This window comes from Alexandromys fortis, unplaced genomic scaffold (genome assembly GCF_014885135.2).
Source record: "Alexandromys fortis isolate MF-2015 unplaced genomic scaffold, M_Fortis_MF-2015_v1.1 scaffold_192, whole genome shotgun sequence".
NCBI classification, from domain to species: domain Eukaryota; kingdom Metazoa; phylum Chordata; class Mammalia; order Rodentia; family Cricetidae; genus Alexandromys; species Alexandromys fortis.
Window position 1 is genome coordinate 2868719 of NW_026068071.1, and position 12063 is coordinate 2880781.

The 12063-nt window shown below is 38.6% G+C and overlaps 1 protein-coding gene across 4 annotated transcripts in view; it reads right to left on the reverse strand.

Moving 5' to 3' along the window:
- Nucleotides 1-12063, reverse strand: part of Wwc3 (WWC family member 3) — a 108370-nt gene that overhangs the window by 35389 nt on the left and 60918 nt on the right. For all 4 annotated transcript variants that reach the window (XM_050121011.1, XM_050121012.1, XM_050121010.1 and 1 more), the window contains 2 exons: nt 2665-2794; nt 1667-1816 (listed from right to left, as the gene is read on the reverse strand). In XM_050121011.1, the coding sequence (XP_049976968.1) occupies nt 1667-1816; nt 2665-2794 (280 nt within the window). The remainder of the gene's footprint in view (nt 1-1666; nt 1817-2664; nt 2795-12063) is intronic.

A 12063-nucleotide genomic window follows, 5' to 3' on the forward strand; every position in this document is an offset into this window, starting at 1 on the left:
AGAAATGACAAAGTCTAAATTAGACAGACTAATGTCCTAAAGAAGGGGCTAGAGGATGACCTTCTAAGGCTCAAGGCATAAAATGAGAACCAAAGATAAAAGGAAACAAGGCAAGGTCTGGACTGGGGAGTAACACCTACAAGTTATGTTTGAAATGCTTTCAATACTATCAGTAGTTAGGCTTAAATATTTCCATGCCAATTATATTGAAGGTAACAAAATCCACACAAAACAAAAAAAGTAGTTAAACCAAGATAACAGCTGTAAGGCTGCCAACCCAGGGCCGACCCTTTTAAACTTCAGGGGCATGACAATTTACAGCTGTAATGGTAGAACCAGCCACCACTCCCAACCTGACATTTTTAGAATGGCTTATTGAAATCATTAGAGAGCTTTGATCTTATCTGTTTTTCTCAAACTAATTAAGGGCTATAAATTCTAAATCAACTTTATGATAAGAAGAAAAAAAAGTCATTTCCAGAACTCAGTGAGTCTTATGCTTGCTTCCTTTCTTCACTCCAAAATCTCTAGGCAAAAATGACAAGTGTTTCAGCTCACAGATTTTTCTCTGTGTGGCAACAGTATTCTTTAAACAAAATATCCTTTCCCAAAAATGTCAAAATATACTCTGAGAAATAATGAAAATAACATTGAAACATTATTACCAGAACACCTAAGACACAGCAATTCATGATATATACTATACTTCCTCCAGAAAGGCACTAATTTCCAAACTTTCAAACTACTAACAACTAAAACACTGACCTTCTCACAAATTGTTTTTACCCCTCTCTCTTAAACTTTCCTTTATTTAATGGGAAAGGTAGCATGCCTTACACTAATATTTTACCTTTACTTAATAACCCTTAAGGAAAAGAACTCCTCCAAACTGCTTTCATGTGTTTATAAATTAATTTCAAACTTCATCTAATGATGTTACAATAATATGTCTTTGATTATTAGCTACCCAGTTTCAAATGATGATTTTCCCAATTTGTTTTTTGTGCTTTACTGATTATCAAGAAAGGGCATGTTAAAATTGTTCCAAGTCTCAAAGAAAATCAATTTCCTGACATTGTCTTAGAAGAACAAGAAATAGTAACAAAGTATAACCCTAACTGACAGAGCCACATAGCCTTTGGAAATCACAGCCTAAATCGGAGATCAGTAATCTGATCCTAACCAGGTCCAGCCCACTGACTGTTTTTTCTTTGCTTGTTTGGGAAATAAAGTTTTGGTGACAACCAAAAAGCTCATCTCTTAGGTATCATCCAGGACACCTTTTGTATTATAATGACAGCTGATCAGACAAGGAAGTGACTAGAAAGCCTGAGAGATTTACTATCTGATCCTTTGCAGAAATCATTTGCTAAGCCACACTCTATAATCCTGGATATATATATCAAACAAACAAACCACTTAAGTTTAATGCTGGCAAAGCAGCTGCCATTTTTAAGACTCCTAATCATACGACAATATACATTCTATACCACTGCACCATTACAGCTAAATGTGAGAAATGTGATTTTCCTTTCAAATTTACCAACACAAAAGCCAAAATATCTTTGAAGTAGAAATGAAATGTTAGATCAAATGTGTGACACCACCACCAAAGCCAGTGACTCCTCTTTGGGAATGTTCATGTCTCAGAGCTGGGTGATCATACCTCCCCTATAGAGTCAGTCTGAGATCCAGCATCACAAAACTGCTGAGGGACACCAGAGTCACCAAGTGCGCCTGTATTGTGAGGGAGATCTTGGAGAGGGTCCGCAATGGAGCAGCTATTCTTGAAGCTATCAGTAAGCTTGGCCAGGCTCTGGAAAAGAGTAAGGCAAGTTCTGTGAGTGGAGATGGCATGGTTTCCTTCCTCTAGAAACAGCTGTTTCTTTCTGGTTCAAAAGGGTCTACAGCCCAAGACTAGAGAGATGTCCCATCCTACTTCCTATTGTCATTAATTTCTTAACAAAAACATATTTTTGATTACTTTAAAGAAAACTGTTAGTCATTTCAGTAAAGACAAAATGAGTCATTCTGGTAACACACACATAAAATAGAAAATAGTTATGGTACCATTGTTCCTTCTTTTTAAGCCGTCACATTCCTTAATTTTAAAAAGTGGCCAAATCCCCAAATAGTAACTGGATCTGACAAAGATGCATATCACCTCAAATTTTTTAATAGGTAATCAAGAGATAAAACATTTTCCAGACCTCACGTTTATAACCTGATTTTTTTTATTCATTGTGCTACCTGGTTATAAGTAATCTCCTGTGGATTTTAGTATGCCCCAAATTACACTAAGTACGCATTCAGGCACATGGAACTTGTTTGTGTGGATATTCAAGAGAAATAGGACTGTTTACTAGTCTTTAAGCTTTGAGACCTATTCACTTCTGACATCAATGAAGACACTGGAACCAGAATACATAAGTGCAACAGAACTCAGGCAAAAATGTTTTGGAAGGGGTCAGCCATCCTGAGTTTATATAAGGACGAGGTCAGGCAGAATTAATACACTTAATTAAACATGGTGTGCATGTGCTCAAAAAACACATATAAAGTTCTCATGATATATATATATATATGTATATATATATATATAAAATGTAATAAATGACAGACAGGTTGGCAGACAGAGTTTTCAGGAGGCAGCCTTGGTTTCACCTGCATCAAGTCCCGCCGCTCCTTCTCGCCTGTACAAATGGCTTTCTTGATAGTACGGAGCTCACTCATTATAGCCTGGGCCTCATCCAGTTTGTAGTTGGTGTGAGAACTTGACATCTTCCGGTCAATCCTATTTAAAAATAAGAAATTAGAGTTATTCCACATGAAATCCTTTTAAACAATAAATATTCAAAAGAAATATAGAAAGGTGAAAAATAGTTAAAAACAGAGTTGGCACAAAATAGCAGGGACTCCATGAAACCTTCTGTCTTTGTGGCAAATATGAAGACCTGAGACCTAGCTGATGGATGCCTGCTTTTGCTTCAGGAGGATCCTGTGTAGGGGAGGAGGCCTCTATTTTCTACTAAGCGTCAGGCTTGAGTAATAGATAAGATTGTATATTTCCTCTTTGGGAGGATAACCAAAGTTTTTTCATTTATTTTCAGTATTATCAAGGTCAGTGGTCAAATATGTTTATTAAATAAACTTATGGCTGAGATTTGTGTACTGGAAGGGTACATGGAAAATAGCAAGAAGTAGTATATTCCAATAATGTACCTGAATAAAAATTGGAACCCCTTTTTGTGGCACTGGGTACTTTTTTGTGGTACTTTTTGTGAACCCAAGACCTTGCACAAGCTAGGCAAGCACTCTACCACTGCACTATATCCTCAGCCCTGAAAACTTGGAAATTTCTGCCTTCTCTATTCATTCACTTCACTATAGCTATCACGTCGCTATCACCTATCCTAGCTACCTCCTTGACACTTTGCTGCAGTCCAAACATCCATTCAGCAAAACTTCTTTTCTTTCCCTTTCCTCTTTCTTTTTTTATTTTATTTTATTTTTGGTTTTTTTGAGACAGGGATTCTCTGTGGGTTTGGAGCCTGTCCTGGAACTAGCTCTTGTAGACCAGGCTGGTCTCGAATTCACAGAGATCCGCCCGGCTCCCTTTCCTCTTTCTTACCCTCTGTCCTCCTTCTGTCTGGTCATTCATTCAGTCAACCTATGCACATAGAGGCCTGGCTGGGAGTAGTAGATATAGAACACAAAACAACCAGACTTGGCTCCACCTTCCAGTTGCAGGCAGTTTTGGGATCATGTCCTCTGTCACGTCTCCTAAGTGTCAAGCCTCAGAAGCCTTTAAGGCTAAGGAGATGGAGAAATTGGTCCAAATGCAGAATGAATTCCTTCCCTGGAAAGTAGCTATCTTACCTGACAGGTTCCTGGCCCACCATTACAAAGGTTCTGAGCCTACTAATTTTCCCACAGGTTATCCTGAAGATCTGGATCATCCTTGTGGGTCCAAAACTACCTGATTGTCCACTACACAAATATGCTATAAGTAGTAGAAGTCCAGCTCCACCACTCATTAGCTGTTGGACCCTAGGCAAAGCATCCATGTCTTTTGATCTATTTCATTGTGTCTCAAATTGGAATACCTAATAATACTTCTCCCACAGGAAAGGCATACTATTTAAGGAGAATATGTAAGGAAAGGACTTACCTGGCAGAAGGCCTAGAATGTAGTGTTTGTAGTAATTATTATTATCAGTATAATAAAAGTACTTACTCATTGGAGAAAAGGTATTAAATTACAAAATTTACTCTTTTATTATTATTAATTAATTCCTTGTCATATGTGTAAGAGTGTACCAGAGTTGACCTGATCTACTGGCATCCTTGGAACAGAAGGATAAATACAGAAGCAAGAAACCAAGTTGGAACAGAATAGATCTAGTCAGTATTTATATGAAAGCCATCAATTACTATGAACATTTATGAAAACAGAGCCTAAGTCTTTTCCCCAAGAGAACAGATACAAATACACCACAGGATCCCACATACTGCAAGATGACAATCCCAAATCCAATCATAGCCTGCCTCCACGGGCACTTCCATAAGGGATCATTCTCAAATGTACATTTCTACAAAGCAAAAAAAATTTTAGTTATACACTATTTTAATTATTTCCATGTATATTTCAACTAAAGAGTTCTATGCTGAAAGAGCATAAACTGAAATTTGGGCTGTAGGTACTGTTCTTTGTTCTCAGAAGATCCCTACTCTGGTTCCTTCACAACACCTCATGCAAATGATTGAGATGATTAGCTTTAACTCCTAAGCACCTTGATGGTTGTCATGAACTTTAGCAATAAAACATGAAAAGTTCTGTTGAGTATGGCATTCAGGCAAGTAGTCAGGCAGTGGATGCAGGAGGATCAGAAGTTTGAGGCCAGACTAGGCTACACAGGGAGATCCTGTCTTAAAACAAAACAAAACAAAACAAAATGTGTGTGTGTGTGTGTGTGTGTGTGTGTGTGTGTGTGTGTGTACACATGCATGTGTGTTTCCCCAGCATAGTATCAGCTTGCTATTCGGTGGATGAAAAAACAAAAACCAATAGCAAAATGACAGCACCAGGCATAGAGACCCTTTGTACAAAAATTCTTTTGTCTTCAAAAGCAGTCCCACTTCTGACAAAATGGTTGGTTTTCTCACTCACTACAAGTGTCTTGACCTGTAAGTTGAGTGTGAAAGTCACAAAAGTTTCTACTCTATACTTACTTAACTGATCACATTTTCATAAGAAAAATCAATGTCATGGACTGAAGCTTTGCACAAAGGAGGCTGCTAAACTAAATGATGGGATAGAAAGGGAGCCTGGAAAAAGACTAGAGAATCAACAAAACAAATATCAACTTCTGGTTCCCTGTTGTCCCTGAATGCCTACAGGTAGGACTGAGAATTTTGTTTATTCAACAACTAGCTCCCACAAGGTTAGAGGAGGCACTTGTTACACTAATTATCATTCACTGACATATATAGTAGTTACTATTGAAAGGAAGTCTATGGTCTCTGTAATATGTAAAGGCCCAGGACTTAACAGTGGATAATGCTTTTGGTATAAAATTACTGAAGGACAAAGTGACACTCTCAAATAATGATGAGATTCAAGTGCACAGGCTGGCAGTTAGGTCCAGCTGTACACCTGGATCTGGAGTGTAGCTCATGGCTAGAGTATGTGCATAAAATGTGTAAAGACATGAGTTCAATCTCTAACACTAGAAAAAAATTCCCTTGAGAGCTATTCATCTCAGCATTAGGACCCACAATGCAGGAAAACATAAAGCAGGGTCATCCCATGTATGTTTCCACTTTACGCACTCTTGAAAGAACCACAAGTCTCTAACAAAAGGAAAATTCAAGGGCCATACATGTTAAACTGCTACCTGTCAAGAAAGTCACCAAATATGTCTTGTAGGCCTTATTTAAATAATATGTTCTGTATTAATCTTGGGATGAAAGGCTTTACCATATATAGTTGTTAATGTCATAAACTGAAACTTTTGTAGGCTTATGAAGTCTATAGAAAAGAGGAAGGTCATCTTCAAACAAAACCCTAAAGCCAGAAAAGTCTCTAGCCACCAATGGCCACTGCCTCTGGTACTAAGCCTTCCTGTTGTTCCAGAATGAAAAACAGAGCAAGGCCTGCAACCAACCCTCACATAGAAAAGGGAAACTTGACTATATTAATGTAATTTTCCAAGTTTCTGGGAATGGGTGTCGATAAAGCATCCATAGCTGTATAGATACGTTTCACAGTGAACGCTACAATCCCACATCTGCTCATCTAGCAGACCTGAATGTGGTGGCTGCACTGCAGCTTTCAGCAGTTGCAGCATTAAAACTTGGCCATTGTTAAAAACTTGTAGGGGAGCCAGCAGCCTGTTGTGACACTAGGTTGTACTAGGAACAGAGGCCACATCAAGGAAAAGAGACCCAACTTCATCAGCAGCATGTGCAATTTAGCCCAACACTGAGCACTGCAGAGGCCTCCAGAGAATAAAAATGGACTTCAAAGCTTGGACCTGGGCTCTGGCCACAGCTCTACCTAAGTAGCCATGAGACAGTGAAACACAATAAAGTTTAGTGACTAGCAAAATGGCTCAGAGTGTAATTGCACTCACCATATAAGCCTGATGACCTCAATTTGGACCACAAAACCTATACAAAAAAAAGCCAAATGTAGTAGTGCAAAGTGGAGACAGGAAAACTCACTGGAAGCTTATGGGTCAGAAGACTTTGATATGAAACACCTCAGAAATAAGAAACCATGTCTCAACAATGTAGAAGGCAAGAATCAACTCTCAGAAGTTGTTCTCTGACCTCCACAATATGTGCTATGCTACCTGTATACCCCTATTCACACACCACATCTCTCTCTCTCTCTCTCTCTCTCTCTCTCTCTCTCTCTCTCTCTCACACACACACACACACACACACACACACACACACGGGGGGGGGGAGAGAGAGAGAGAGAGAGAGAGAGAGAGAGAGAGAGAGAGAGAGAGAGAATATGAATATAATATATGAGAGTAGCTTGTTAGACCCTGTTTCAGGGATACCCTGGTACAGAAATTCTCCAAAAGGAACCCACATAGGGGTTCTGGGCCATATCTCATCTCCATAGCTTTCCTTTTCTGTATAAGGTTGTTTTCCCAGAAGGAAATGGATAGTGTCTGCTGTAAAAAATGTGAAAGGATCTGGAGAGAAGGCTCAACAGTTAAGAGCACTTGCTGATCTTGCAGAGAACCTGAATTTAGTTCCCAGTATGCTCATATGGCAATTTACAATTGTCTGTTACTTCAGTTCCAGGAGGTCCAATGCTCTCTTCCATACTCCTCGGGCACTGGGTACACAAGTGGTACACATACATGCAAGTAGGTAAAACTCTCATACTCATAAAAATAAATATTTTTAAAAAATGAAAGTCATTGGATTACAGATTCTCAAAAACTAAGCCTCTGAAAAATCATTATCAAAATAATTGCATATTATTCCAAAATACATTGCTACATAAACTATGTTATTCAATCATATATAAGTATTCTGGACAGGTGTTGGTGGTGGCACATGCCTTTAATTCCAGCACTGAGGAGGCAGAGGCAGGCAGGTCACTGTGAGTTCTGGGATAGCCTGGTCTACAAAGAGAATTCCAGGACAGCCAGGGCTACACAGAGAAATCCTGTCTCGATAAAACAAAAAAGTATTCTAATAGAAATAGCATCTACAAATAATTCAGCATATCAAGTACCTAGTAGATGATGGCAGAATCATGCTACATGCTTTACACTGGGAATATCATTTAAGCTCTAAACAGATTTTTAAGATAATCATAATCCTCTTATAATGAAGAAGTTGAAGTTTGGAGCAATTAACTAAGTTAAATGTCTAGATGACAAGTTAATATGTGGCAGGGCAGGGATTCAATAGTCATCCATACACTAAGCTTGCACAGGATCAAAGTGTAAAGTGATGTCCCTGTCTGTGCAGTGTGTCATACATCACTCACTCAGAGTGGCCAAGTTGTGATCAGACAGATATTTACAAGAAGTAATATTTCACAGAAGTCAAGATGATTTAATTTTACAATCACAACCAATAATTATCTAACAAAAACTTCGAAAGGACGAGATCTTTTATTTTTCACTTCTGAAAATTTTACTTATCTAAGACTTCCCTTTCTTTTTAAAAATTCTTTGTTGGGGATGGATCAAATCTGAATCCCACCATTGTGAAAACTAAAACAGAAAGTTATAGGCTGGATTACATAGTGAGTTTCAGGTCATCCTGAGATATAGAGTGAGCACTTGTTTCCCCAAATAAATCTGTACAGAAACTCTGGCCAAATTCAGATGACCACTCAATTATTTTGTCTTTTATAAAGCATCAATATGCTTTACTTCATAAAGAAAGTCATAATATCTGCCAAAGGACTGCATTTTTAGTTTTGTTATTAAGAGTATAAATCTGTGTTTATGTTCTATATTTCTGATAATAGAAAAGTGATCACTTCTCAGGAAAAATAAAATATACTAACAAAGTCATACGCTTTTATGAAGTGTAAAAAATATTTAGTACAAAGACTCAAAAATCTTTAGTTTTCCATACTCTGTTTTGCACATAGCTCAGGACAGTTGAGTAGCTCGCTGAAGGTTAGAGCCTGTAAGAAATATAGTGAGAAGGCCAGAGAAGGCTCCTCCCATCAGTACTCCTCCTTTCCATCATTAGGTTAACAAGACACTCACAGTCAAGGGCTCCAAATGCCTACTGTCTCAAACCTGAAGACTACTCATACACTCAGCCTTATAGGTTTTTTTTCTTTTTTTCTTTTTTTTTTTTTACCAAGAAGTAAACTGAGGGGAAAAAGGGATAAAATATTAGCTCAGATAGGGAACCTCATACGAATAAAAGAGACATTTAGAGATATTTATTATTAACCTCATATCATATTGCCCTAAGGTTTCCTTTTTGGTGATCAGTTGAAGAAACTGGTAGAATTTACTAGAAGAAGAAGGATAAAACCTAACACCTTAAACCTTCATCTCTGAGAAAAGAGGTGCCAGTTCTCTAGAGCTATTCCATGTTAACACCACAGATTACAACACAAAAGAATAAATATTTTTGCCGGGCAGTGGTGGCACACGCCTTTAATCCCAGCACTCGGGAGGCAGAGGCAGGCGGATCTCTGTGAGTTCGAGACCAGCCTGGTCTACAGAGCTAGTTCCAGGACAGGCTCCAAAGCCACAGAGAAACCCTGTCTCGAAAAACCAAAATAAATAGATAGATAGATAGATAGATAGATAGATAGATAGATAGATAGATATTTTTGTTATGACCGCTACATTTTAAATTAGCAGTTCTAGAATGGGCTTTGAATGTGCATCAGGAAGCTTTTGGCAGCTTGCTGTTAACAGCAGGTCCTGTGTGGAACCTGGGTCTGTCCCATCACTGGAAACAATGTTCATTTTTGTTTCCATCCCATTTCTGTGTCTTACTGCTGAATACTGCCAGAAGGGGATTGCACAATCTGTACCTTATGCTCGTGCTAAAGGGGTACTGTTAATGGAACCCTACTCTAGTTGTACACAATTTCATTATTTTTTGGACCTCTAAATCCTCAGACAGAAAGTGTTAACTCTCTTATCTAGTAATGCCTCGGCATGATATCAAATACTTAGAAGTGTGTAGTCATTCTCATTTAAGCAAATAGGTGTAACTCTATCCATCCTCAACTGGAAGTTCCTTACTCAACTGTAAGCCCAAGACGCTCACAGAGTGGTAGGAAAGAACCTAGTAGAAACTGGTTATTGGACCACTTAGTGGACACTCCTTTTGGTAATGTGAATAGCAGACATAAGTAACAGAACTTCTTAAAGCCCAGGGCTCAAATGAAACATAATCCAAAATGTAAAGCAGAAGTAAATACTTGAGCAGTTAATAAGAAGGTAACCAGGCCAATTAACAGATCTCCCTAAGATCCTGGCAGCCCAAAACTTTTGGACTGAGGATGACCTTCCCTCAAGGCTCAGAGGGCCCCAGTATTTATGGGTGAAGTAAATGACATGACAGCTAGCAGAGACCATGGTATCAGTCACTCCCACAGCACTCAGACTAGGATCCATTCATTATGCTGAGTTATCACTGTTCAAGACATTGTCTGAGTCTTCCTGGTGGGGTAGAAACCAAGGCAAAGTGTCACTTGAATCATTAAGGTAACCAGCAAAATAAAAATCATGAATCCATAGTTTTAAACAAAATGAAGCCACTTTAGGGTCTACGTGTAAGTGAGAGTATGCCTCTTTCAAAAGGATGCTTCATCAAGGATATAAGCAAGATGTCACTTGCCCCAGAAACCCACAGAAAAGAAGGATGAATTTAGGCAGTAAGCACCAGTACTACAAGCAAGTGTCCCAGCTAGCAAGGTGGTCAAGGGGACTGGCATGGATGAATGAGATTGAAACTAGGGGCAAATGAAGTTGGTCCAGTACGCTAACTCATCAAATATCTATCTTATATTCTAGGAGAGAGAGAAGGCCACATGAGAATCATAAGGTGGGGGGATATTTAAAAAGAATCTCTGTGGTTACTCACAAGAATCATGAATCACAACAGTGGTTCAGCTCAGAGCAGACAGAGAAGAATCTGTGAGAGGGACTGGGTGCCAAGTGTGGAGATATCACACCACAAACAACAAATATGGTAGTAAGGGAGTCAGGGCAGCATTCTGGCCATCAAACCAGTATCAGGGACATTGCATTGTTAGGAGAAACTTAGAGTAAAGTCATGTTAAGTGGGCTTCTCAGTCCAGACAGCTTAAAATTAGCACAAGTTTCACTTATGCTCTCCAAATGGGGCGCTACCAAGGGGATTCGGTCCATACCCGTGAGCATGCCTAGTACATTCTTATGTTAGCTCATCCCATCAATATGCTTTAGTTTTTGCACCCTTCTATTTGCCTCTGGACACTAGCAATGAGTCACATTAAGATAATTTTCAAGTTAGGTTCCAAAAACTTGAGGGCAGCAGAGTCCAGTGATCTTTCACTGAAATAGCTCACTTAAGACATTTTTCAAGATAAATAATGCTTCTATTTTCTGAAGACTTTTACAAAGATCCCTGAGGGAAATAAATGCAAGTGAATAACACCGATAGATGCTTTCATTCACCAATGAGAGAGGCAAAAATGTCATAGCTTGTCAATGCATTCTGTTGGCAAAGTCATGGAAAACAGAAATGTTCACTTCCAGTGGTAGGAAGACAAAATGATGCAGCTGCTGCAAGAAAATTTGGCAATGTCCAATATTTGAGAAATATATTTACCTTGTGACCAACGAAACTAACTTTTAAGTACTTATCCTAAAAGATACACATGGACAAAAGGAGACAGAAAGCTTAGGGGAAACATTATGCATGGCTGTAGCAAGCCACCAAAGCCAGAATTCACTGAAAATCTGGAAAATCAAGAACTGAAATTTAAATCAGGGAAACCATACAGGCCACACAAATTCTTTTCCTGAACAAATCAGTTATCAGGAAAACAAAAGGAGAAGACTCACAGATGAAGAGATTTAACAGATACACCAAAGAAATGCACTGTGTGGGCCTCACTGGAATCTGGAGCCAAACAGAATGGGGAAACAAGAAAGCTCTTTGCTGATGGGTGCTTAGTAAGTGGGATAGTAGGACTCAGATTACATTCTAAAAGGGGTCTGTAGCTTTAGAAAAAGATTTAACAATTAAATGTGATTTGGGGATTTGTTTCAGTAAGAACTTAGGGAATGAGACAGGGCTATATATTTGCTAAGACTAGACACTGTGGTGTTAAAATAGGGTGAGGGCTATAGGAGGCTTTAATTATATTCTTCTCTTTCCTTTTATATGTCTTCTATCATTGAAAGCTTGCATCTACACACACACACACACACATAAATAAAACTTCATCATTAATCTGGGGAATATAGCCAAGGCCAGCTCCCCTCCACAAATATTTACAGTATATATAGATTTAAAAAAAATACAAAAGGTTCTTTTTTCCTTCCTTGGACTCAAGCA